The following is a 27,730-nucleotide window of genomic DNA, read 5'->3' as shown; positions in this document are numbered from 1 at the left end:
TCCCTTGGATTGTTTTTTCCTCTCTTCCTGCTGTTAATCAGCATTTTCAGGAAGCCACTTAATTCCCCCATTTCTTCACATTTCTTTGGATGAATAACCTGGACTGCCCAGCCTGGATTGCAAGGCAGAGATTTGCTTTCCCAGAGAGTGCCTCTCCTGCTGTTCTCTTCCTCTCTGTCTTGGGTCCATGTGACCATGTGACACACCAGACACCTGGCATTTCCCCAGGGCCAAAGTGCCAACTGGTGTAAATGTGTTGGACTTAATGGCAGCAGACTCCTGGTTTCCTGCTGCCAAGGCTGCGTTTAACCTAAAGTTACCCTTAGGAAGGGCAGGGCGGGTTACTGGGGTATGAGTCAACTAGTGTAGCATCTACTTCTTTTTTATCCTTAAAGGTACAGGAACAGGGCATCAACAGTGTGGCAGACCATAGAGATAAGTTCCAGGAAATTTTGAATCGCAGCCAAAAATCACCGAGACACAGTGCAATCAGATTCACTTCACTTTTATTATGAACAAACACAATTTCAGATCAGTACAACTAAGCTTCAGAGTTGATATTAATAGAAATTATTCCAAAATTATTCTTAGGTCACAAATAACTACTATCCCACATAAAAGGGGGAAAATCCCACCCAATTAAGGAAAAGGTATCCTGTGTATTGTTTCCATGGCAATGAGTTTATGCATTCTCAAATTTTGTCTGGCTAGTTATCCACCACTTATCCAATGGATTTATCCAATCTCTAAGAGAGAATATCGATTAATGATAGCATCTGGGACACGTGGTTTATGGTGGACATAAGTTCACGGTGGATACTGCTACTATAAAAATACTCAGGACTTAAAAGAATTCCTCTGCTGAAGGATCCCAAAATGCTTTATAAAAAGCATTAGTCACGCCTCAAAACTGCCCTTTGAGGTAGGTCAGTATTATTATCCCATTTTAACAGAAGGAAAACTGAGGCACATTATAGTTAAGTGACTTGCCCAGGGTCACACAGCAAGTCAGTGGCACAGTGGTAGGGGAGGCCCTGGCCTTAACCACCCACGTAACATTGACATCTTGCTTTTGTTAACCTTTCACACTGACCCATTTGAGCTATACTTACAGAGAATACACTCAGGATACTAGCAAACCAAGGAGAGAAAGTTTCCATTTTAAATGCTACACCATCTTTTAACCTAAAAAGAATTATAAATCAAATACATTCAAATTACTTCCACCCTCCATCAAATGTGGGCACTTAAGAAAAACAGCCCTAAAAAAAAGCCCAGAAGGAAATCCTGTGAATAGCTATACTGATAATTCTCCAGCCAGGCCCCCTTTTCTACCAACCACTTCTGTAGGGTCTCAGGTGCAAAGGAACTCCACAGGGGGAGCGAGGAGGGAGCGGAAGTAGGCTCATATACAACACTGATTAGAACAGATGTAAGGCACCCAAATAAGTTGTCAGCATACCCACGAAGTGAGGACTGTTAGAAATTCAGACTTGAGTTTCTGGATCATTAATGTGTCAATTGAACTCAGCTTTAGAATCTTGAAGAAAGTGTTCCTTACTCAGTAGACACCTCTCCACCTCCACATTGTCATAGTCATAGGAGCCCTCAGCCTGAGGCCCTTGTCCAGCCTTGTGAAGGGTCATGGTATGGGTCAGATCCCTGGGACGTGATTAGAATAGAAAGATAAGCTTGTTTTTGGTCCAAAATTAGAAAGCAGGCATCTGCTAACCTGTGGAATTAAAACTACCCAACAGGGATCTCCAAGAGATAGGTACACAAGTCAGCAGATCTACACTACGCCGTGATCTTCCATTAGATTTGTTTCTACTGAGAGGAACAGCTCAAAAGACAAGGATGCCTTTAGTCCAGGGAACCCCTATAGCCTCTGTCTATTCAATTAATACAGGAAGAAAGGCCTTCTTTCTTTCCACTATTCCTCAACAATGCACAGGACATTTGGTATTGTAGATTTCCAATCTTTCATAGAGTAAAGCCAGGCCTTTGCATTGATGACTGAGGTACAGGGACATGAGTAGTCCAAGGTTCTCAAAACACTGGTGCTTTTTTTTCAGACCTCTTCTACACTACCGTTTGCCCTAGGCTGGGTGGTGGGGAATGCTGGTTAGTTTGCCAAACAGAGATGCTGTTCAGCAAAGTTCATGGCATCTCAGATCCCAAGTTTCGGCTTCGGGTAATACACCCTGGCTCCAGGGAACAGGGCCTCCTTTTGCATGAGGCACTTTGGGACTTTCCTTTGCTTCTTGTGCTTCCCAGTGAAGACTTGGCTCCCTCCTACTTCTACAAGCATTGCACTGTCCGCTGGGAGCATGGACTAGGGCTGGGCAGGCTTACTGAGCAAGCAGGGGCATCTAGCATACTCTCATGTTGTGATCCAGACAGAGGAGGTTAAAAACAAACTGTTTTTTGCTCCATGGCTGGCTCACTGGCACAACACGAGCATGTGGCCTGGCTGTGCCTCCTGAGAGAGAGAGTGCCTGAGCCAGGGATGTTTCTAGTAACGTTTGCCAGCCTCATCTTGAGTCATCAGTGTGGCAGGGGCGCACAGGGGTGTAGGTGGAGAGACTCTGGAGGCCAAGTGAAAGTGGCAGCTAACTCAACTTTATAAAGAGAAACAGTGGTTCAGTGACCCTGAGCATTCTGTCTGCAGGAGAGGGAGCTGCCTGGTGAGCAATAATCATCACTGCCTCGGAATACATACAAAGCAGGCTTCCTGTCCAGAGAGAGAAGAACACATCAGGGAGGAAGGAGATAGAACCGGTAGGAGAAAATGGACGGAAAGGGTAGAGCCAGGAATCAAAAACCACAGTAGTTAGATTCCTACCTCGCCCCCGCCCCAGGCAGTCCTATACTTTAGGTGAAAAGTTAGCAGAGAAGGAATGGGAGAAATGGTTCAGCACTGCGGGGAGAAGCCTTCTAGTTTTTACTCATCCCAAGGAGAAATGGAATTAATGAATGAACTGAACATTTACTTGCTTGTATAACCAGCTTCCAAATCAGGACACCCATTGACTTTCTTAGTAACCCTCTGAATCCCCTGGCAATGTGTTCTCAGAGCCCTTCTTTTATAAAGTTTTCTCTTAGGAATTGCCAACAGACCCTTCCCCTGAACTCTCCATCTCCTGTCCAGCAGTGAGAGGAAAGTAGACAACCCACCTAATTTCTCCTCTTCTCCAGAGAGAAATACCCTAAGTGAATTACTTTAATGTTCCAAGCAGAGTGAATGTATATTATTTTTATGTCGGACCCAAGTCCACTTCTTAAAATCCTTCTTTTTTTGGAAGACAGTTATGCTTACCACTATGCCACAAACAAGTTCCCTTTTTGGATGTCTGGAAATGCTTCAGCCACGTTATTACTATGATGGAGCTGACCAATGTCCCGAAGATGGCAGAGCAGAAAGATGAAAGAACTTTGATGATTCCATGATCTGCTAGATTCACCAATTCTGGAAACAACCAACCTCAAGATTTCTTGTAATATGGAATAAGAAATCTTCCTGTTATTTAAAAAAAAAATCCTTCCCCAGCAAAGACCACTTTGACTACAAACTAAATGCTTCTTCTTTATCCCCAACCTAAACTACATTGGGACATTGAGATTTGCTTTTGTAATCTAGCATTGCCAGGCTCTATGTCCATTCCCTAGTCAGTCAGGAGAGAAAGGAGGCATGCTGTCTGATGGGGCTTGAGGTCCTCACTAGGCACCAACTGTGTGTCCAATCACAGCAGGAACTTCTGCCTTGTTTCCCATCTCACCCCATCTTTACTTCTCAATCATACCATGCACGCTCTCTCCCCTGACAGTTTACCTGCTTTAGAAGCTTTGTGCCAAATAAAGTTATTTTCCACTCCAACTCACAAAAGCCTGAGTTGAAGATCATTAACAGGGGCCTTCCCAGAAGATTTTATCATACCTCTAGCATGAGCCACCCACCCTAAAGCTCAGGACAGCTCAAGGAAAGAGTTATGTGGGACAAGACCATTAATTTTGGATTATAGAAAAGGTTGTCTAGGCTTTGGAAGCTGGACACCCACCACTGAATGACCAGCTGTTTGCCTGGGAGGCAATGAGCGAGGAGAGAAAGGAAGGTGATAAGAACAAAGCAAAGAAAAGGACAATGGACTAGGAGAGAGAGAAGATAAGAGAAGAAATAAGAATATCAGCTTAGCATCATGAAGGCAGAGTTGTTGGCTTTCAATTTTAAAAGAATACTGTACTGGAATGGGTTAACATCATCATCTTTAGCATCCTGGTAGCATTATTCAGTAGTTAATAAACAGAACATTAAACTTCTGCCTGGCTGGCTTTTGGAAAAGGAACCCAAGGGACCCAAAACTCAGCCACTCTTGTAACTTCCGTCTCCAGTTCTTTTAATCCTGGCCAAGATGGCAGCCTTGGATACTTTCTTCCGGTCGTAAGCCAGACCGAGGGCAGCCATGCAATCGATAAAGAAGGTGGTGAAGTTGATGTGCCAGCGGTACTCACTGGCAGAGTAGTCATAGGGAAAGGAGTGGTGGTAGTTGTGGAAGCCCTCCCCTGGAACAAAAAGCAAGGATAAAAGTTATGGAGCTATGCAGTGGGTTGTAGTCTTTTCAGTCTCGGCACGCTGGCACACTGATTACCTAGCAGAGGGCCTCCAACCTAGCAGAAACTTGCTGCTGTTGAACGAACGAATGAATCTCTCTGAATCTCTATGACTCTGAGTCAGATTGGTCCCCTAGAAGCATCTTAAGAAATGACTGAGTAGACCTGGCCACCAAACCTTTCTAGGAGCCTTTGTCAAAGGAGGACTGGCATTTTCTTCCAGAGGATAAGCTAACTACAGAGAAATTGCCAAGGCTGGGGATGGATTTCAGATTGGAGATTTCACTAAATATTGATCTGAAACCCTGAGGTCAGGGCAGGGAGAACAGAGTCCAGAATAGAGGACTTTTGCCATGCTCCTTACTATGGTGAGCAAAGGAGAACATCTTTTACCACTGCACTAGTACCACACCTAAGGGGGAACAATATGGACCAAACTGGATAGTAAGAACCCAAAGTCAGAAGGAAAATAGCCCAGTGCAGGGTCCCGTATTTCCTCAGAAAGCTACTACTGGTTCAGAATGGACTGTTCCAGCTTCTAATTCTTTGAACTTTGACTCTGGTTGGGGGCGGGGGAGGCAAGAATGCTAATAAAACTGAATCTCAGGACGCCTGGATGGCTCAGCCTGGATGGCTCAGCGGTTGGGCGCCTGCCTTCAGATCAGGGCATGATCCTGGAGTCCCAGGATCGAGTCCCACATCGGGCTCCCTGTATGGGGCCTGCTTCCCCCTCTGCTTGGGTCTCTGCCTCTCTCATAAATAAATAAATGAAATCTTAAAAAACAAAACAACAACAACAACAACAACAACAAAAACCCCAGAATCTCTCTGACAGAGTAAGAAATAAGAGGCTTAGCGATTCCCTCTAACCTCTGAGGTTCTGAGATGAGCAGCTCACTTTGCTGGACTGGGGGAAAACAAAGAAATCCTGGTCTCAGGAGAATTTCAGTAATAGGTAAAGCTTTAGAAACTCCACAGACAGTGAATTCTCCAACCCTTGGCAGGACTCTTCTTTCTGTATCATATTCAACAATTAACAATACAACAATTAACAATACCGACCCTTCAAAAGCCAGGAGAAAAGCTGGATTAAGAATAGCTCAAAGAAGAGCATGGGGAACCCTTTGAAGATCAAAGAACCCCAGGAGAGTAGTAATGATATTAATAACAAGCAAGTGAAGGACGTCCTACAGAGTAAATGACACCATCCAGGGCAAGTCAAGGTATGTCCTCTCTCTGTGACACCTGATTATTCAGTGTGAACTGAGTAGGAGGTTGGGATAACCACAAGGCCAAAGGTACTGACAGGATTACTAATTTCCATAAGTGGCTTTGTACCAGGGCTCCATAGAAGCACTAACCAGGCCTCTACTTATCAGATTTAAACTACAATCAGATACACACAGAGCCAGAAGAGAAAAAAGAGGAAGGTCCACGGATGGAAGAAGGACAAGACTTTGCAACTGGGGCAGCAAGATACAGCCCAATAAAGGCTCAAGGGAGGTCAGCTTTGGCAGAGAGAAAATGATCATGTGACCATGGGGCAGGGAACTTGAGAAGAAAAGATGGGAGTGGTAGAGAAACAAGCTCCAGGAGAATGAAGGTGGAGGTGATAAGGGAGATGACAGGGAGCACAGCTGAATGGTAACTGAGAGGAAGGTGTTGGCAGCCTCTCAGTGCTGATGCTCACAAAGAGGCTGGAGTCCGGGAAGCTTGCTCTAGATCCCGTGGCGGCACAGGACAAATCTCATTCCAGAAACTTCCATGTCTCTGAAAATCTCAGGTTGACAGAGTTGAGGAGATTGATTTCAAATGTGGTTCAAAGTAAGAACAGGCACATTGGGGGAAGGTGAGATGCATGAAGGTGTAAAGGAGAAAAAAAATGCCTTAGTCCAGATAGTAGAGATGATTGGGGTTGAAAGTCTAGAGGAAGATTTTAAAGAGAGAAGGTGAGTGTGAGGCCATGGTGTGCATAAACATGTGCAACAGTGAGGTTGCCTAGATATCCTGGATGACCACTGGCACTGATCACTGGTGAGGAAAGGCCATGGGGTCTGCTTAAGGAAAACAGATTCCAGGCCTTGGTCAAGGTCTATATTTAGTTGAAAACTGACAGAAAAAGAATGGAGACAGATGGCAAAAGCCTGTTGTCTTCAGCTCTGGCTAGTGGAACTGGAATGATAGAAATAAATTCATCAAGAGTCAGCATTAGATCAGCGAAGCAGGTAGTTGTGAGCAAAGTAATTGCTTTACTGGTGGTTCCCTAAGCCATTGTTGTAGGGAAGGGGGTGCTCCTAGCAGAGAATAGAAGCAGGAGAGAGAAAAAGAAAGGACAAGAGATAAGACAGGTACGTGGCAGTTAAGGGCCACAAACAAGTGCTTGGTGGTGCCAATACGAATGACATCAAAGCACTTCTTTGGTCTCAGGACTCTGAGAACATGACTGTTAGCTGAACCCAAGAGCTGGATGCCTAATGGACTGTGCCACCCACGTGCCCCTATATAGGGTATTTAAATATAAGATCCTAGGCTCACTGCCCACCCAGATGATCCTGTTGTTCCATTTATGCATTCCCTGCCCCACGCAAGACTTGCAGTCCAGCCCAGAGAGGACTGGAAAAAGGAACACCCAAAGGGGTTTATTATACATAGCATTTGCAAAGGTTCTGGAATCTATAATCAAATGCCCCGTTGTTTTTTACCCTTTCCTTTCTACATAAGACCTGTTGCCCAACTTTCTTATATATTGTCCCCTAGGTTTGTAATGGAAAACCAAACAGAAAGAAGTCATAAAACAGGTTAATCTGGTTTTTCTGGCTCCTCGCCTAAAACCCTCACCAGCAGACCACCAGAAAGGGTCTTGCTGTGGTCTGTTGACTTACCTGCAGCTCCCAGGGAAACCAGGATATTCTCTCGAGGGCTAATATTCTTGTCGTAAGGGCGATATCCGTAGAGGTGGGCAGCACTGTTCACCAGCCATGTGGCATTGAGCACAATGGCGTAACGCAGGAGAGTAGCAACGCACACACTGTGTAGAAAAGTTTCACCCCAGAAATACCAGGGCACAAAGGTGGGCAGGATGAAGCACATCAACAGGATGCCAGGTTTGTAGTACCTACATCAAGAGACCAGACGCTGTGTCAGGGTAGAAAGGACTCTTAGTCCCATCTGATTTTCCTCAGTCACTGGTGGGGCTATCTTTCTTTCTACTCAAGCACAGTGTGGCAGGAGACAGAGCCAGAGGGAATAGGGGTGGGAACCTTTGAAGAATGTCCCAGTCTTTAGAAAATGAGGTAACATGGGGTTAACTGATTTTTCTAGGATCACACAGGTAGGAACTGGTGGAGCAAGGATTAGAAGGCTTGTCTCCAGCCTCTGAATCCATTGTTCTTTCTGACTATAGCATAATACCACCTTGGTGAAACAGGTGAGGTCCAAATTATCAACTTATAACCCAAGTCCTCCTTCGCAGGCTTTTTTTCCATTCTGCCTTTAGGTTCCTTTCTCTTTCCCGTTCATGTTTTTTGCAGTCTAGGTTTTGTGCCTTGCCTCCATGTTCCGCCAGCCACCCCAAAATCGTTCTTCTCCTTCCTCAGAGAGGCACAGAGTGTCCTTGATGCGCGCAGACCCTCTGGAGGCCCTACACCATTCTTCACTGTCTCAAATGTAGACTGTGCCATTGACATTCCTAGGGAACGGATTTCCTGCTTTTCTTCAACAGCCAAGTCTTATACTCATATCATTAGTATTCCCTGCATCAAACTTTCCATTCCTGCTGCTGCTTCCCAAGCACAAATCCCCGTTAGCTCCTATATACCTTGTGGCCCTGCTTCTCACCTCTTTGGCTCCATTTCTCTCAACCATCCCGAGAGTGACCTTTCTAAAGCACACCTTCCTGCTCAAAAAACTTGTAATGGTTTCCTGTTGCCTATTGAATTAAAACCTAAATCTGCTTTTAAACCTCTATAGGAATAGCATCAACCTCTTTCTGGCCTTACTTCGACCACACCCTATGCTTCAAGCAAAAGGCCTTTATTGTTGGAACATGCTTTCATGCTCATTCTGTTATGTTTGTATGTTCCCTCCCCATACACACCTGTGAGAATCTCTATCCATCAGTGGATTCCAAAGCTACCTTCTTCATAAACCCTTCCCCAATGTTCCCTCACCACATAATCTCTTTACTTTGTGCCTCTCGTTGGCATAGAAAATATGTTGCCACGTGTCATAGTTATTCAGGTCCTTAGTTTTCCCTCTGCTTCCCAATAGGCTACAGGCTCCTTGAAGGTAAGGACTGTGACACAATCATCTTTGTATCTGCGACTGTCCCTAAGTCAATAAGTATTTGTTGGATTTAAATCGGTTTAATTCAGAGAGCTCTGAGAGAAAGAAAGAACAATAGTCCATAACCATGGGCATGTTGGCTACTAAATGTTAGGCTTTTTTTTTTTTTATTTATGATAGTCACAGAGAGAGAGAGAGAGAGAGGCAGAGACACAGGCAGAGGGAGAAGCAGGCTCCATGCACCGGGAGCCCGATGTGGGATTCGATCCCGGGTCTCCAGGATCGCGCCCTGGGCCAAAGGCAGGCGCCAAACTGCTGCGCCACCCAGGGATCCCCTAAATGTTAGGCTTTTAAACTTAATTTGGAACGTACAAACCCAGTAAATTCCTCAGCTTAGGTTTATAAGCTCTAGGAGAAAAAAGGGGGTTCCCCAAACACTTAGATGCCCAGCTCCATTATCGCTTCACTCACCTTCTCTGGAACATCACCAGCTTCTCAGCTTTTAGGTCAGACAAGTCTAGCAAACCACCCTTCTCTTTGACGGCTGGGTGTTTGCGTACAAGCAGCCAACCCACATGAGAGAAGAAAAAGCCACGCTGGGAATTGTGAGGATCAGCATCTGTTTCTGAAAACTTGTGGTGGGCACGGTGATCTCGGGCCCATTCATACACGTCATTCTGGAGGGACAGAGAAAATGAATGAAGGCCAGGGAAGAGGTACTCTCTTAGGGGAATTCCAATGGACAGGCAACTCTAAGGGCCCATGGCTCACAGCCTAACTCACAAAATACTCCCTCTATCCCCCCAACTTGCTACTGAAGCTTAAGTGGAAAAGCAATTTAAAGTCCCAGGGCCACACGAATAGGATTAGTTTCTTGAAGGTTATATGGTAGACAGAATCGAGGCAGATCATACAGAGCTCAGGTTCATTAGAAAAGCACGCTGCAATTCTTCAAGAAAAAACGTTGGAAAGGTCCATACCCTGGGGTGCCAAACCCTGGGCATGGAGAACATGAGGCAGGCAGCCTTGCATCCCAGGTTCTGGTTGATGGGTAAAGCTGCAGGGAACTCCATTCTGATGCCTTGCATATAGATCATGGCCAGGTATAGAAATCCTGATCTTGACCACATTTCCAAAAGACCTCTGGGCTCCTCTAGGGTTCTTTTCATCCCTTGAAGAATGTGCTCAATCTCTTCCTTTTCCCCACATAAAGACAACATCAAGAGCCCTCAAGGTATGAAGTGCTGTGACAGAGAGGATTATGTGACTGTGGCAAGTACCTGGGACACTGCCATGAAGAAAGGGATCAACTTGGTTTCTTTTTCCTTTTGCTCCCAGCTAAGCCCCACACCACAGGCCATCTTTTGTCCATTGCTAGCCCTTAACAACTAGGAGTTCCATTCTCCCAATTCTCGGCATTCTCTCCGCTATAAACTTTCTGCCTCAACAAACCTCAATACATGGGGCGCCTGGGTGGCTCAGTCTGTTAAGTGTCTGTCTTCGGCTCAGGTCATGATTCCAGGGTCCTGTGATGGAGCCCTGCATCGGGCTCCCTGCTCAGCAGGAAGCCTGCTTCTCCCTCTCCCCCTTCCCCACTCCTGCTCTCTCTTGCTATCTGTCTCTCTCAAATTAATTAAGTAATTTAAACAACAACAACAACAACAACAACAAAACAAAAAACAAAAAACCTCAATACTTGACTTAGCCAGCCTGGCAGCCTGAAACAGGACCATAATGTTGGTCTACCTAACTTCTCAGTGACACAATTTCCTCATCTGTAAAATGGGGGTAATAGTACCTACCTTCTAAGATTGTTGTGAGGATCTTTTTTTTTTTTTTTAAGATTTTATTTATTTATTCATGAGAGACACAGAGATAGAGAGAGGCAGAGACACAGGCAGAGGGAGAAGCAGGCTCCATGCAGGGAGCCCAATGTGGAACTCGATCCTGGGACTCTAGGATCACGCCCTGGGCCGAAGGCAGACGCTCAACCACTGAGCCACCCAGGTGTCCCTGTTGTGAGGATCTAATGAGGTAGTTTATGTCAAGGGCTTAGAATACTCAGGCACATAGTGCTATAGGGCTATATCATTTGCTCTGATATCTGAGAACACAGAGTTCAAGAGTCTATGAAACATCAACTTCAATCCCACTGTGGGGGAATCCTAACTAAGCTTTTCACCTAAAATAGTGAACTTAGTGTCCCGTGTCTGCCCAGGAAACCAGGGTCAGTTCCTGGCTTAGGTACCGTGGCCCATGATGATAAAGGACCACAACGGCCAAGACTGTGAGATAACAGAGGGATGTTAGGATCAAAACTCATCCCGTGACATCAACACTATTGCCTATGTATCTCCTACTGCCCCCTTCCAGAGTGGACTTAGGGCCTGGGCCTGTACTTGACGTGACAGTAAGGGGGGAGAAATGTGAAATGCTGCCCACTGTGGCTCCCCTCCAGATGCTGAGCTTCTTTCTCCATCCCACCCCTGAAGCATCAGAAGAGCAGAGAGAGAAGTGCTGGGCAGAGCCAGCTTCTCACCTGGAATGCCATCGTGTTGGCAATGATCAGGAAAAGCCTCAGGGGCAGCCGAGCTTTGTAGGTGCGGTGACTCCACAGCCGATGAGCCCCTGCTGTGATGCCCACAGCGCTGATCAGATAGTAGGAGAACGCTGCCAGGAGAAGTCAGTGCCGGTAGTTACTCATATGGGAAGGCGTTCACGTGATACTTTCCTGTCCAAGTCTGTGTGTTCTTTTGGTTCTGAGTGAGGCTTGCTTTCACCCTGAACTCCAGAGATGTCTTGGTCTCCTCCATCCCTTTGCTTCTACCACCTAAAAAATACCATCACCTCCCACCCTCTGGAATTAGCTGAGTAACAGGCACTTCAGAAAGGCCGAACAGAGAAGAGGGCGTTTTTCACCCAGCGACTTGTCATTCTCCGTCGTGAGGGACCTCATCCCAGGTCCTGTCTCCTCTGACCTTCAGCGAACCTCTTCCAAAGTTTTAAGGACCATAGACCACTCTTGAAAAGCTTAGTACCCAGCAGCACAGGTAGTATTAAAAGATTTGAAAGCTAGTCCGGTCTGAGCACTGGCCAATTCAAGGGACCCTGGGCTCTTCGGGACACTCACAGGCTTCTGAACAATGGCTATTTACCAACTAGTCTGAAAGTATTTAAATATTTTAGCAGGCAGTATGGCCCACGTGGGGGGGGAAATCTGCCCTGTACATAAGTTGTATCTGTGTGGTATCTTAAGCTTTGTCAAGGATTCTGTTCTGTCTTCTCTGATCGCGGGATACCTTGAATGGGGTTTAGCGTCTTTACTTTGCAGTTAAGAAATACATGCCAAGCGGTTGAAGTGTTTATCTGTGGTCACGTGGCTAGTAAGAAATGGAGCCATGGTTTGAAACCAAGTTTTCTGTCAATAAACACTTTGTGTTCTAACTATCCCAACCACCTCCCCAAGATCCGCACATGGTTCCCATGTCTCTCCTTTGCCACATGCCTTGGTCAGCCTATACTCCCTCTGGCAAGGCTAATTCTAGGTAGTGGTGGGATATTCTCTTACATTTTCGGTAGAACACCCCAACACTGTCCTGCCTCACCTTCCTGGAAGTCTGAAGGATATAATCTCTAGATCATGTACTCTAACTGGGAAGTGGGTTTCTGGGTACACCCATCTTGCTCTGCTGGCTCTAGCAGGCAGGGGCTGAGGCCTTGGTGGAGCTGTAACTGTTGACAATGTTTCATTCCTAGGGAAGCAGCTAGAAACAATGGATCCTCAGTGGCCACAGAACTTAGTTGCAGTTGGAGACACTGCACATTGTAACAAATTGTTCTGTGTTCTTCTCCAGCCATAGATACTAGTTTCCTAAACAACCAACCCCTCCTCCCGCCCCTCCCACTCCTCCCACCCCTGAACCCTATTTCCTCCACACTCCCCTATTCCTCCTACAGGATCCAGAAGAGAGCCAATGGAGCCAGAGTTTGTCCCTGTGGAAGTTCTACACATGTTCCCTCTGAGCTTGGATTAGGGCCTCAGGTGATTTGCTGACCTTAAGCCATGTGGTGACTTCTTTCCAGATATAGTATCTACCTGTATCCACACTTGGAAAAATGACAGTTGAGCCACAGGCCACCAATCACCAAGGAGGAAGAAAAATAGCTTTGGGCTTGAAGCAAAAGCACCTAGCTCAGAACCAAGGAAGCTACTGGGGTTGTTTCATGCCACAGAGGGCCCTGGCAAGTTGACTCAGAAAGCACATAAGATCCTCGTATTAACAGGGGCATTGGGAAAAGAGCCCATATACTCTGGTGCCTTTTTCTATCAGTATCTCAAACCCTATTTAACAGAAGACCTCAAGTCAGCTGGAGAGCAACATCTCTTTTAATGTCCAAATTGTCAGCCTAAATAAAGTCTCATAGTTTTGGCTCTAAGAAAGAGACTTAAGAAGTTTTACCCATTGACCCTCAGTGTTGCCAGAGATCTCTCTTCAGCGCCCCCCCCCCCAAGGGCTCTTCTGAGAGGCCCTCAAAATTGCTCATGGTCATGAGAAATACTGGAATCACAACCAGTTGCTAATGTAACACTCTCCTTAGGGATAAAACAAGAAGAGGTGAGGCCAAACTACTAAACTCTGAAGGTGGACCTCTGACCCTCTTCCATCCCACCATCCCACTTGTTCCTTAAGATGGAGAAGTTCTGATTTCCCTTTATCCAGCTGGTTCTTCGGTCAACTAAGTCATCCACCATGTGGCCCACGGCCAGGAAAAAAAAGTCACCATCCAGTTCCCATGTGCTATGTTTCTCTGTCCAAAAGCATGGTACACACCTATGGGCATAGCACCAAAAAGGTAGTAGGCGAAGCCTGGGTTTGGGGTTCGTACTCTGCCCCCTCCACCAGCAGCAAAGGGTGAGGAACTATGGGTGGCAGTCTGGCCAAACTCTGGGCTTAACAACGCCTACAGGGTGTCCTGAGGCTGGAAGGGGCTTGTGGGTGACAAAAGGGGTGGAGAGCGGAATCCAGTCTCCTTGGGGGATCCTTATCCCTGCTCTGAGACCTCTCCCACCTCTCCTGCTACAGCTAAAGTTCTGCTGGCTTCTCAGAGGGGGTGGAGAACACATATCTCCCTCCCCTCCCACGTATAAGAGCTCTTCCTGGGCCTGGCCAATCTTGGCAATGACACACATGTAACCTCAGGAGAACTATTTTCCCAATCCTAAGAAGGTACTACCACTGTCCCAGTTTGTACCTGGAAAAATTGAGATCCCAAAGAGACAGGATCTACCCAGTTGCATTTCTCTGTCTGTGGCATCGAGAAGATTTTCCAAGACAAGGCTCCAGTGACCAGATCCTACCACCTTAGGTCAAAGAGGTCACCTGGGTGGCTCAAGCGGCTGAGCATTTGGCTCAGGTTGTGATCCTGGAATTCCAGGATCGAGTACCACATCAGGCTCTTGCATGGAGCCTGCTTCTCCTTCTGCCTGTCTCTCTGCCTCTCTCTATGTCTCTCATGAATAAATAAATAAAATCTTAAAAACAAAACAAAAACAAAGAGGTCGTGCGGGAATCAGCTAACGCTTGGCCTACCAGCCTTTCGACACAACTATTCTCCAGGAGTGCAGCTGTCGGCAAGCACCCCATACCCAAAGCTGCTCTGGAAACCCTAAAGTTGTTTTTTGAAGGGGAATTCTGGCTCACTATCCTCAGAAAGTGGCAACGTGGAGCCGCCGCCCCCCCAGGATGCTGGAGCTCCATGCCCTCCTTTTCCCCCTTCCCAAGTCAGGCATTTGGTGGCACAGATGAAAATGCCTGCAAAGCACATGTGTGTATCCAGGGGGCAGGGCTCTGCCATCAGCCCACACCCATGGATCCCTGAAAGAGCTGAGCTAAGGGCAGGTCAGGGACAAACCGGGAACTGTCTCCCTTACTGCAGCAGCCTGGAGGCTAGGGCTGCTCAGGGCTCTCTCCTCTGGCCTGGCCTGGTGGTCCCTGGCAAGGGGGAAGACTTCAGGACATTAGGAGAGAGGGGCTGGAGCAGGCTAGATGAGAATATGAACTATTTCCTCCAGCTCATTTTAGTCTCGGAACATTCTCATTCGTTGGCATGTCTAGTTCCCTGGAGACTTAATGGAGTCACAGAGCAACACATCTGTGTAACCTGGGTTATACAGGAGCCTTTCTCGTCTGTCTGTTTAACAAAGGAGCCGGCTGGGCCAAGGGCCAGGGCAAAATAATTTTGTGGATAACCCCTTCTCTGTTCCTCCCTCTTCTACTAACTCTTTCCCTGAGCAGTTTGTGGCGCTATGCTCTGACTGTGCTCAGTATATTCTCCCTAAGGCTGCTGCTCTAGCCCCCTCACCCCACCCCGTTCCCTTGCCTCCCAGGTCTGGCCTCGATTCTTTTGTGGCTGGCAGGGCTGGGACAGACGGCCAAGCAAATGATTTGAAACAGAAATGCTCTTTCAGGGAAAGCTGACTCTGGCACAGGTCTACTCACTTCAAGGCCTGCAGCACATGGTCTCAGGGCTCCCTCCCCAACATCCATACTGAAGGACCCCAGAATTGTCATTCCTGCATCTCCATTCTTCCCCCCACCCCCTTCAGGCTCTATTCCCAGTCCAGCATTGTCAGGTCACCAAAAGACATGACTGGGAAACCCTGGGCCAGGACAGGCTGTTGCCTCTGCTCCGTGTAAGATCCCACCCTATTAAAGAAGTAGGGAGTACCCCCGGGGCTGGGTCAGAAGCACACGGGAGGGCAGGCCAGGTGGCTCAGTGGTTTAGCGATGCCTTGGGCCCAGGGCATGATCCTGGAGTCCCAGGATTGAGTCCCACATCAGGCTCTCTGCATGGAGCCTGCTTCTCCCTCTGCCTGTGTCTCTGCCTTTCTCTGTGTCTCTCATGAATAAATAAAATCTTAAAAAAAAAATAAAAATAAAAAAAAAAAGAAGCACAAGGGAATCTCTTACCCCAGAGCCAGGTGTACGTCTTGCAGGTGGGAATCAGTGTGATCCCATACAGGGCTCCCACGTGCAGCAGAGACATAAGGATGATGTTTCTCCAAACATACTCAACCTTGGGCTTTGGTCTGCCCTCGGGATCCTTGTAGGTTGGGTCGTAGATGTCATCTTTGATTTCAGGGCGGATGTCTTCTTCCAAGTATAGGGAAGGCTTCTCCAACTTGCCTCCTCCATTCTGCAGGATCCTGGAGGGAGGCGCTGTGATGGTGGTGGTGGTTGTGTAGGAGCTAGAGATCTGGAGGGGAGACGAAGCAGAGTCAGGAAAGGGGAGGACACGTGCAGCAGTCCCTGCCAATTCACTCTCTAATCAAGCTGGGGGAAGGGTGGCCTGTGGACACAGACCCTGCCCCCCAAGCCCTCCTTAACCGAGAGCCGGGTCTATATCTCTCCTGGAAGGGAGGGAAGTCCCCGGGAACTATGCGGGTAGGTTGCGAAGGGTGGTGGAACCTCAAGGTGAAGGCGCAGTATAGCAAGGAAGAGTAAAATACACTCCTAAAAACACACAAAGGAAATCCCGCATGCACACGGACATAAAAGTACGACCAGGTTTTTCTTTAAAGCTTAAGAAACAAAAGTTGAGGAATCAAGTGCTCAAATTACAATGCACACTCCCAACCAACTGAAGGCAGTACAACTCGCAAAAGATGGCTAACAGTCCGAGGTCGCAACGCTCTCGGCCCCAGCGCCCGCGAGCCGCGGTCTGCGGGGAACTGCTTGGAGCTCACCTCCTCCTGCAGCAAGTGGGCCGGCATCTGGGCTCTCCGAGGCTGGGATCACCTTCCCGCGCCTGAGACTGCAGAGCGGAGTCCGGGACAGCCCGCACGCGGAGTAGACTTCGGTTCCCGGTTCCCGAGCCCGCTTTTGCGCTCTCGGAACCTTCCCTGCGCCGCGCGTGCCGGCTCGGTGTCGGGATCCGATCTGCTGTGCCCGGATCTACCCGGGCAGCGGATTTAAAGGCTAGAGCTGGCAGTGGGTGACCGAGTCCCCTATTTCCTCAGACCCCTTTTATTCGCTGCCAACAAGGGGCAAAGTGCGCGGAGTTGCTCGCCGTGGGAGACCAGCCTGGGCGGGAGAGGGGAGGAGACAGAGCCGAGGCGTGCGGCGGGCTGCGGACGCGAAAACAGGATGCTGCAGACACCCCGCGGCTCCGCGGCCGCGGCCCCAGCCCCTGCCCCTGGGGAAATGCTAATGCGCTCCGGTAGAATCTGGCGCCTCATTGGCCGAAGGGAATTTGGTGCCACCTCGTCCAGCCCTTGCCATTGGCTCGGCGCAATCTGCTGTTCCCTCAGCCGCGAGCTGCTCGCTCCCCCTCCCCTCTCTTTCTCCGTCTCCGCTCCGCTTCCACCGGCCGCTGGGCCTGTGCCCGGCATCCCGCGGCCTCGGGGCGCTCGGGAGCTGTCCCTGCGCGCGCGGGCGAGGGCCGGGCCGGGGGGCGGGGGGGCGGGGGGCCCCGGCCGGGCCTGGCCGCCGCGCTCGGCCGCCGGTGGGCTGCGGAGTCTCCTCGGCAACGCGGGGCAGCCCCGGGGCCCACGGCTACGCGCCCGGGCGCCGCCTTCCGGCCCCCAGAGCCGCGGGAGGGCAGACGGGCTTCGTGCCGGGGGTCGGCGGGGTCCCCGGCGGCGCGGGCCCGGGGCCGCTGCGGAACAATGGCCCCGCTCCGCCGCCCGCCCCGCCGCGCGGCCGAGCCCTCGGAGCTCGCGGGTCCCGGGGCGGGCGGGCGGCCCGCACACGCACGCAGGTCCACGCAGGTCCACGTGTGTGCGCGCGTGTGCGGACCTGCACGCGCGCACGGCGGTCTGCCCCTGGGCGCGCCCGGCAGGGGACAGGCCCCACCGGGCCCCGCGCGGCGGGAGGGGGAATCGTCCCTGTGCCCTGGCGGCTGGGACGTGCGTGCGCGGGACGTTTGGGGAGCTCCTCAGGTTGCCGGGTTGCCCCTTGGGGGTCGCCTCCAAGGAGAGAGGCAGGAAGAGCAGGCACGTGGGTTCCCAGACGCAGGCCAGAGGACCGCTGCGTGCAGCGCAAATAACCAACAGGTACTGCACTCTTACCACGAGCCAGCTCACAGGGACCCTTTAACGTGACCCTTACTGCGAGCCGTGAGGTGGGTTGTCTGCTCCAACCTTCTAAGGGCGAGGAAGGGGAGAGAGGGAGCCATTAAGTGACTTGCCCCTGGTCACAGCAGCCAGGAGCTGAGCTCCTCCCCCTCCCCCGTGTGTGATGCTAGGTCCCTTCCCAGAATCCTGGGTCCCTGAGATGGCCCGACCTCACCGACGCGTCCCTCATGACGACACCGCCCCCCCCCTTTCCGGGCCTGTGGGTGCCCTACCATGAATGAGAGTAAGCTCTGCACCAGGCAGGGCATGCATTCTCCCAGCCTCCTTCCACACGCAGGCCTCCCCAAATACTCTCCCAGGATCCCTCCTCTGAGAAGAGGGGAAAATAAGGAGTTCTGTACCAAAGATTGGCTTCTCAGGAACATTCCAGGCACCTGGGATTGCCTGGGAGGAAGACTGTTGGCCACTGGTCTCACGGTCAGGCCAGCTCCCTAGCCAGTCCCTAGCACCTGCATTCCAGTCCTGGCTCCCTGGCCAGTGCAAAAGTTTTGAATGAGACCAGATGCTTCAGTGATGGACAGCTGGTCTTGTCATGGCTCAGAAGTGCTGGGCGTGTAGAAGAGCATTCTGTGCACACGCTGCTCCTCTTCAGGCTTGGTCTGCAATGTCTATTTACTTAATTCCTCTACAACCACAGGGTTACTCTTCAAGGGAGAAGATCCAGAGTTTCTTTAGGGCCGTACGCTTAAATGTGCATGAAAGTGGCTCTACCGTGGAGACCAGCTTTCCTTCTCCTTAACTGCCTAAGTATATGTGACCCTGTTTCATCCAGACCCTGGACCTCTACTGGCATTATTACTTAGGCCAGGAGCTAGATCATTCTTTTTCTGCCATGGGAAAAAAAGGGGGGGGGGGCTGCCAAGACAAAATGTAGAACTAGACTATTGTAATTTTTCTCTAAAGACAAGATGCAGCCCTGTAGGGGAACCTTTGGGAATGAATGGAAGGTCTGGATTATGGAAAGTGTTACAGGGAGAAATGGTCAGAGCCCATGTCATTGTTGATATCTATGATAGAAAGGTGACCTCTGGTTTCCTAGCTTGGGCTTCCTCCCTAAAGTTCACCCAGGGCATATCATGTGGAATTCACTGTGTCACCCACGATGTTAAAACTCTTAGTAACTTATGGGGCACCCACATGGCTCAGTTGGCTAATTGTCAACTCTTGGTTTTGTCTCAGGTCCTGATCTCAGGGTTGTGAGATCGAGCTCTGTGCTGGGCTCAGCTTGGAGCCTGCTTGAGATTCTTTCTCTCCCTCTGCCCCTCCTGCTCATGTTCTCTCTCTCTCTCTCAAATAAATAAATAAATCCTTAAAAACAAAACAAAACAAAACAAAAAACGCTCTCAATAGCTTGCTACTGCCTGCAAGACATAGCTGCATGGTAGGAGTAATATGGGAAAAGCTTGAACTTTAGTATCAAGAAGTATTAGTAACAAATTGGAAGTTACACATAAGTATGTGATCAATCTTTGGTTTTTGTTTTTGTTTTTTAAGATTTTATTTATTTACTCATAGAGACTGAGAGAGAGAGGCAGAGACACAGGCAGAGGGAGAAGCAGGCTCCATGCAGAGAGCCGGACACGGGACTCCATCCAGGGTCTCCAGGATCACGTCCTGGGCTGCAGGTGGCGCTAAACCGCTGCGCCACCGGGGCTACCCCTGTGATCAATCTTTGGATACAATAGAGTTTAAATACTGACTTAGATATTTAGTGTGCAAGACAAAGTAAACTTGCGGGGTGGAGGGTGCAGTTCCAATTCTTCCTCTATGCAAATGGGCACAAGGTACCAGGGCAGTTTTAAAATTTCGTGTTGATTCTTCAAGAGAACGAGAAGAAACAGACCCCTGTAGTCATTTAGATAAGTAAGAGGTCAATTGCAGGAAGTCACAGAGAATGGTCTCCCTGTTCCTTCAGCCTTTCCCAAGTGTTCTTGCCTCTGGTTCGTATAGGCACAGAATTGTTCATATTAGGGACCCAGTTGGAAATGCAATCTGTGCTTGCTAAAGTCCTTGATTCACTCTCACTTCTCTGGGGATCCTGGTACTCTGAGCCTAGAAATCCTGAGGTTCTCTTAACCGGCACAGCTTGGTAATATATGGACCCAAGAAAGTTGTTTTTTTTTTTTTTTTAAGATTGATTGATTGATTGATTGATTGGAGACAGACAGAAAGAGAGAGCATGAGTAAGGAGAGGGGGCAGAGGGAGAATGAGAGAATCCTCAAGCACACTCCCCACTGAGCACAGAACCTGACATGGGGCTCGATCCCAGGACCCTGGGATCCTGACCTGAGCCAAAGGTAGACACTTAACTGACTGAGCCACACAGGTGCCCCGAAATAAAATGGTATTTCAATCACCACTCCATTCTTCTTTGCTAGCGTAAGATTTAGAGGTGTTGAAACTGGAAAAGGAAAAAAACCCAGCTACCTCAAGTTAATAATCTGAGAATATTTTAATTCTGTTTTCCTAACTAGGAATTTGTTTCTCCTTGGAGCAAAGATCACATGCACTCCTGAAGCACTGGTCACACTGTGTCTCTCAAATAACAATGGTCAAACCAACACACTGACTTGGATTCTAAGCTTATTCCTTAGTGAGAAGAAACAAATTGTCCCAAGAGTTATAACAGTTATAACAGCAAAATATTAACAGCCTTTATTTACAAAAGGCTCATGCAGACTGATAAACTTCACTGAAACTCAAAATGATAAAGTAGCAAAGGACCTGAACAGGCACTTCATTAGGGAAAACATGCAAACAAATACTTGGAGATTTGTACTTCACGAATCATTCAATACAAAATAATGATAGGAATCTGTCAGTACCAAAGACTTGAGAATATTCAATATTACTGGGAAGGATGAGATGAGATAAGCATTCTCTTAGACTGCTGGTAGGAGGATAAATTGATTTATACATATTCACCACAGGGGGCTCCTAGGTGGCTCACTCGGTTTGGTGACTGACTCTTGTTTTCTGTTTGGGTCCTGATCTCAGGTCGTGAGATTGAGCCCTGCATCAGGTCCCAAATCAGGCTCCACACTGGGCTTGGAGCCTGATTGAGATTGTTTCTCTCCCTCTGCGGCCCCTTGCTCAAGCTTCTTTCTCTCTAACCCTTAAAAAAAAAAGTTACAAAGCATAATATTTAAAAAAGTATTGGGGCATCTGGGCGGCTCAGTTGGTTGAGGGGCCTGTGCCTGTTTTGTTTTGGCTCAGGTTGTGATCTCAGGGTTGTGAGATCAAGCCCTGCATCTGGCTCCATGCTCAACGGGGAGCCTGCTGGAGGTTCTCTCCTTCTCCCCCACGTGAGTGCTCTCTATCTCTCAAATAAATAAATCCTTAAAAAATTATTTTAAAAAACTGTCAATGATGCAGCATTATGCAGCCAACACCAATAAAATATTGTATAAGAAGCAATTTCTTAAGATGTTGTTTGTTTGTTTATTTATTTATTTATTTATTTATTTATTTATTTATTTATCAGAGAGAGAGAGAGAGAAGAGAGAAAGCACACATTACTGGGGAAGGTGAGATAAGGGAGAAGGAGAGGGAGAAGCAGAGTCCCTGCTGAGTGGAGAGCCTAGCTCAGGGCTTGATCCCAGGATCCTGATGTGATCATGACCTGAGCCAAAGGCAGATGCTTAACTGACTGAGCCACCTGGGAATCCCAAGAAGCACTTATAATGACATGGCAAGTGTTCATGCTATAGTGTTAATGAGGGAGGACAAAGCTTAATATATTTATGTGATCCGAACTATGTGAAACATTTTAGAAAGGAGGAAAAAAATGTTAGGCTGAGATCCTGGTCCTCAAATTTACTGTGACGCATGGTAACCTTGGACAATTCACTTCATTCTGCAAGCTTTAATTTGCTCATTTGTAAAAGGGTGATAGTTTTTGTTTTGCAAAAGTGTTGTGAATATTAAGTAATTTATTAAAGTGATCAATACACTATTGGACACATAGTAAGTTGCAATTATTATTTCATTTACATCTAGGTTCCTTAGTTTTACCTATTGAAAGTGCTCCATGATTTGACCCTCACCTTCCTGTTCCAACCTGAATTCCTACTGCCTGTTTGGTATATGTTACACCTTCCTCAAACTGCACTTGCTGGTTCTAAATATGCTCCCTTCCCTCTCCCCAGCTTTTTCTTCCCCTCTACTCTTCCTGTCCAAATATTAGTCACTTTTCAAGGCAAATTCAGCTCCATCCCTTTCTTAAAGTTTCCCCTGATCTTCACCATTGCAGGATATGGTCTATCTCTTTCACTTGTGTCTTCCAGAGAGCTCCATCATTTTTGGCACTTCTTCCACAGACTTGAGAATAATTACCCGCATGTAACTTATCTCTCCTATCAACGTCCAAGCTCTTTGAGACAAGGCTCCTGCTGTCTTCTTTCACTGGGCCTAGTAAGAGGGAAGTGAAGCACTGAGCTGGTTGCTAAAAGTAAGGGAGTTAACTGTGCATGGGGGGTCGTACTGCTGTGTCAGAAGTAAGTACTAGGAAGGTTCAGGACTGTTACAGCCTGGAGTGGGGGCAGGAGGATGGGAGGGATAAATCTCTGAGCTCCAAAGTAAAAAACTCTTGGAAAATGAGGAACAGAAGGAAACCTCCCTAACCTTCTAAAGAATATCCACAGGGATGCCTGGGTGGCTCCGTAGTTGAGCGTCTGCCTTTGGCACAGGGCGTGATCCCAGTCTGCGGATCCCATCCCACATTGGGCTCCTTGCGAGGAACCCTCTTCTCCCTCTGCCTATGTCTGTTTTTCTCTGTGTCTCTCATGAATAAGTAAATAAGATCTTAAAAATATATATCTACAAAAGGCCTGCAGCTATATTCTACTTAATGGTGAGATACGAAATCCCTCTTCTCTAAGATGGGAGAACAAGGAAATATGTCTGCTTTCACCACTTCTGTGCATAAAATCCTTGTTAGTCCAATTGGCAAGAAAAAGAAATTGAAAGACAAAACATAGAGAAGGAAGCGCTTGTCTGGCTTAGTTTGTGGAGCATGGGGCTCTGGAGCCCCACATTGGTCATAGAGATTTAAGAAAAAAAGAAAGAAAAAGAAAAGAAAAATGGTCATTATTTACAGTAAATACAATTGTGCATATGGAAAACCCAGTGGAATACACACACTCACAAAGCCAAAGTTGAAGGAGAATTCAAAAAGGTCAAGGATACAAAGTCAAAATAAAAATTTATTTCATTCTATATACTATTAAAAAATGGACAATAGAATTTAAAATATATTCTTTGAAATAACATAAAGATATCAGATACAAAGGAATTAATCTAACAAAATATTGCAGGATCTCTACACAGAAAACAAGAAAACATTTATGAGAAAAATGAGGATGAATTAGACTGTGTGTAAATTAAGAATTTCTGGTATCAAAAAAATATTAAGAAAACAAATAAACAAGCCAGGGAATGGAGACATATGTCAAAGTACATAAGAAGATAACTTGATAAGAAAAATGGCAAAAGACTTGAATAGACACTTTACAAAAGAAGATACAGAAATGGGCCAATAAGCACATCAAAATCGCTCAACATCACCAGTCTTAGTACACATAAGGCATAAGCAACGAAAGAAAAATATAAATCGTTTGGACTTTGTCAAGGTTAAAAACCTGTGTGCTTCAGAGGGTGTTATCAAGAAAAAGAAGGGACAACCCACAGATGGGAGAAGATGTTTGCTTATCATATATTTGACTAAGGGACTTATGTATAGAACGTACGAAGAACTCTTGCAACTCAATAATAAAAAGACAAATGACCCAATTAAAAATTGAATAGATGCTTCTCCAGTGAAAACTCACAGGTGGCCTAGAAGCACAAGAAAGACCCTGTGGCCCTGGCATCTCAAAGTGACAGAGGGAATAGATGGCCTGGTGAAAAGCGGTGTTACTCTCATCTGAGACAAAAGTCACCTGGAGAAGAAAGAGGCCCTGGATCTTTGGGAGCCCCAGAGGCTTCTTACGGGGTCAGGAACATTCTTCGTTATCAATTGGAGCTTCAGAGGCTCAGAGCGTGGGCTATAGGGCCGGCTGCATCCCTTACATGTTGGTTTTGTGTGAGCCTGTCTCTTCTGCGACAGGTGACAATGGTTCCCACTTTCCAGGGCCATCAGGATATCTGACCGAGCCCACCAGCCGGCCACCAGTGTGAGTCACCCCACGGCCTCCATCCCTGCAGAACCTCCGAAATGGCTGCCTCCTGATGCCCATGCCATAATCAACATTTATTTTGCAGTCACCCACACGCCCAACTCGAGAACGGACTTATGCCAGGAGAGGAGTAAAAAATGCCTCTCATTCACGTAAAGCCTTCATGCATCTCCTGGGCGGGGAGGGACAGCTGGCCCAACACTTAGGCTGAAAAAAAAAACAAAACCCATTAGCCATCAGGGAAATGTAAGTCAAACCCACAATGAGATACTTTATACCCATCCTAAAGGGAGAATAGGATAGTAACAAGTGCTGGCGAGGACGTGGGGAAACTGGAACCGTCGTACACTGCTGTTGAGGATGTAAAATGGTACAGTTGCTTTTGAAAATATATTGGCAGTTCCTCAAAGGCTAAATCTGGAGTTATCAAGTGATCCAGCAATTCCACTCAGGTGTCTACCCAAAAGAAATGAAAACATAGTCCCCACAAAAACCTGTACACAAATATTCATAGCAGCAGTATCATAATAGAAAAAGGGGAACCAACCCAAATCTCCATCAAATGACTAACAGATAAATAAGATGTGGCATGTTTTACAAAGGACTATCATTAAGCAATAATGATGACGATGATGAAGCACTGGCGCATGGCACAATGTACACGAACTTCAAAACTATAATGCTAAGTGAGAGAAACCTATCATAAAAGACCATACACTGTATTATCCCATTTACATGAAATGTCCAGAATGGGGAAATCCATAAAAATGGAGTAGATTAAGAGTTGCCTAAGGCTTGGCGGGGAGTAATGAGGGAGATTGGAGAAGGGGGGTGATGGCTAAGGAGTGTATTGTGCTCTATGGGGGTATGAACATGTTCAAAAATTGTGCTGATGGCTGCACAACATTGTGAATGTACTTAAAGCCGCCAGTGGTACAACTTACATGAGTAAGCCGTATGGTATGTAAATTGTATCTCAATAAAACTATTTTTTAAAGAAACGCTACAGTGGGATAACCCTACATCCTCACTAGAATGACTGAATTTACAAAGACTGAGGAGACTCAACGTTGGTGAGCAAGTGGAAGAACCAGAACTCTCATACATTGCTGGCAGGAGCACGAAATGGTACCACCCCTCGGGAAAAGAGTCTGGCATTTTCCTCAATGTCAAACATTCATCTATCCTAAGGAACAGTAACTCTACTCCTAGGGATTTCCTCGAGTGAAATGTAACCCATGTCCACAAGAAGACTTGTAGAAGACAATCCATCGCAGCTTCATGCAGTATTGCTCCAAATGGGAACCATCCCAAAAGTCTGCCAATGGGTGAGCAGATAAACAACTGATGGACCATTCATCCAGCACGGACACTCAGAATGGAAGAGAATGGACAGCAGGTACGTGCAGCAACATGATGATTCTCAAAAACATGCACAGCAAAGAAGCTAGCCGCTGAAAGGACATAATGAATGGCCCATCCCCTTAGATGAAATCTGGTAACGGGAACATCTCACTTCCAGTGAGAAAAGTCAGAGTGTGGTTGCCCAGGATAGGGGGACTTGACTGGGACATGGGCCAGGGGAAAGGTTTGAGTCAGTCACTGATGTGTTCCATATCCTGTTTTGGGTGCTGGTTGTCTGAGTCTATACAATTGTCAAGATCATCAAACTGAACGCGTTTCAGCGTATGGTCATTTTACCTCAGCTTAGCTAGGAAGGGTTGGGAAGCAGAGTATGTACCCAGGAAAGGGAGTCCTAAAATTTGTTTGCTTCATTCAGTCATTCAACATACAATACATACCCATTGAGCCCCTATTGAATAGGCAGACATTGTTCTGGAAGCTGGTATCACTGGCGAGTTAGCTCCATGTTCTTGCCCTCATGGAGCTTACATCGCGGTGGGAGAGACAAGGAACAAAATGAACATATAAGGTCAGATGCGGGGTGGGAAGAAGGATAAGGGAATTTAAAGCAAATAGTTCTACTGAATGCAGGCGCTTTGCAGATTCTGGGCATCACCTTTGCTCAACAGGAACCCAAAGCTCCCTCCCTCCCTCCCTCCCTCCCTCCCTCTTTCCCTCCCTCCCTTCGTCTCTCTCTCTCTCTCTCTCTCTCTCTCTCTTTCTCCTTCTCTCTCTGTCCTCTTGCCCTGTGAGGCTGCTGCTTCTCCGTTTGGGCCTTACAAATTTCCTAGCTGAGTTCCCACCGGCCTATGACTTTCCTGACTCCCCTCTGAGGAACAAATAGTGTGATCAAGGCTCGCCCTCTTGGATGTTTTCGGAGCTTGGCCCAGAGTAGCTGGAACTTCCATCAGGCGAGGTTGATGTCTAGATTGCACACAGTTGCAGGGGACAGCCTGAGGGCAGAGCTCACCAGAGCAGCCTGAGTCTCTCCACCTGACTTCAGCCTTCCTGACCTCTATCAGGAATAAGGATCTTTCTTAGGAGGAATTCTGTGCCCTCTTACTTGATTTTGCTTCCCATCAGAATCCTGGCAGCCAAATGACCCCCAGCACTTGCCCTGCTGCCTTTATTTGATCTTTGTCTCAGAGGGACACCTGATGGAGGGAAGGGTGAGTGGTCAGAGGACTCTGCTGCAACTTCCCACCACTGATTGCACCAAGAGGTTGATTGTCCTGTCAAAATTCCTCTCCCTGACAAAGAAAGGACAGGACTCCCAGCAGGTCACAGTCGAAGGAGATGAGGGGGACTGCTATGCCTCCCGAATGTGCAGGCACTTCTCAGAGTGGCATCAGCCTCCCTATAATGACCTCATGGCCCCAAGCATGGCTTTGGGATTCCCAAAGTAAGCAGCTCAGTGAGGGGGGTAGACTTCTTGGGAAGCCTGGAAGGGGAGCCTTCCAGGCAGGAGGCCTGGGGCAGGGAGGGTAGCCCCCTCCCACAGCTTTCCTGGACTTTCAAGAGGAAAAGCCCTGTCCCACCTCCCGTGGCTGTGACTCACTCTTTGCCGCCAAACCAGCTGCCACATCTGTCAGGACAGTCCCTCCATTGACTGTGACATGGCCTGGCCAAAGGTTCTGAAGTGTGTGGCACACACTGTGTGCTGGTCTCTGCTTCCTGGACTCGGGCTGAAGACCCCAAGTCCTGGGCATCGTGATACTGACCCTGCATTGCTTTGTGGATGATCAAAAACTCACACTGTTTGTAGGTTTCAGGTTCTTTCCCCAGGCCATGGTCGGCAAGGGGATGAATGGCACTCAGGTTATAAGCTGACACTCGGGAGGAGGGAAACTAGCCAGATTCCAGAGCCTGTTTCTGTTTTCTAAAGATTTTATTTATTTATTTTACCGAGAGAGGAGGGGGGAGGAAGGGAGGGAAGGAGGGAGGGAGCACAAGGAGAGGCAGCAGGAAAGGGAGAAGCTGGTTCCCCGCTGAGCAGGGAGCCCTATGTAGGGCTCCATCTCCAGTCCCTGGGAGCATGACCTGAGTGGAAGGCAGGTGTTGAACCTACTGAGCCACCCATGTGCTCCTCAGAGACTGTTTATTTTTTCCAATTTAGTTTGG

The 27,730-nt window shown here is 47.7% G+C and overlaps 2 protein-coding genes across 2 annotated transcripts in view; one reads left to right on the top strand and one right to left on the bottom strand.

Moving 5' to 3' along the window:
- PKD2L1 (polycystin 2 like 1, transient receptor potential cation channel) overlaps nt 1-27,730 on the top strand; it is a 105,366-nt gene that overhangs the window by 34,884 nt on the left and 42,752 nt on the right. The gene's annotated exons all lie outside the window — the stretch shown is intronic.
- SCD (stearoyl-CoA desaturase) lies at nt 490-17,043 on the bottom strand. The gene is made up of 6 exons (XM_055300045.1): nt 16,640-17,043; nt 15,864-16,149; nt 11,432-11,562; nt 9,364-9,569; nt 7,491-7,723; nt 490-4,560 (listed from the first exon to the last, which is right to left on the bottom strand). Exons 1-6 carry the CDS (start codon nt 16,664-16,666, stop codon nt 4,361-4,363), a joined length of 1,083 nt encoding a protein of 360 aa, XP_055156020.1. The 5' UTR covers nt 16,667-17,043; the 3' UTR covers nt 490-4,360.

Source organism: Nyctereutes procyonoides, unplaced genomic scaffold, assembly GCF_905146905.1.
Source record: "Nyctereutes procyonoides isolate TBG_1078 unplaced genomic scaffold, NYPRO_anot_genome, whole genome shotgun sequence".
Lineage (NCBI taxonomy): Eukaryota > Metazoa > Chordata > Mammalia > Carnivora > Canidae > Nyctereutes > Nyctereutes procyonoides.
Note: the sequence above shows the minus strand (reverse complement) of the source record. Positions and strands in the feature narration are given on the sequence as shown.

What these genes read in the sequence shown, in the direction of transcription:
- SCD (XM_055300045.1), bottom strand. Translation starts at nt 16,666, where the DNA reads ATGCCGGCCCACTTGCTGCAGGAGGAG. An exon ending in CCCACTTGCTGCAGGAGGAG is followed by an intron (nt 16,150 to 16,639) that starts GTGAGCTCCAAG and finishes TCTCCCCTCCAG; the next exon opens with ATCTCTAGCTCCTACACAAC. An exon ending in CCAACACGATGGCATTCCAG is followed by an intron (nt 9,570 to 11,431) that starts GTGAGAAGCTGG and finishes CTGTCCCTCCAG; the next exon opens with AATGACGTGTATGAATGGGC.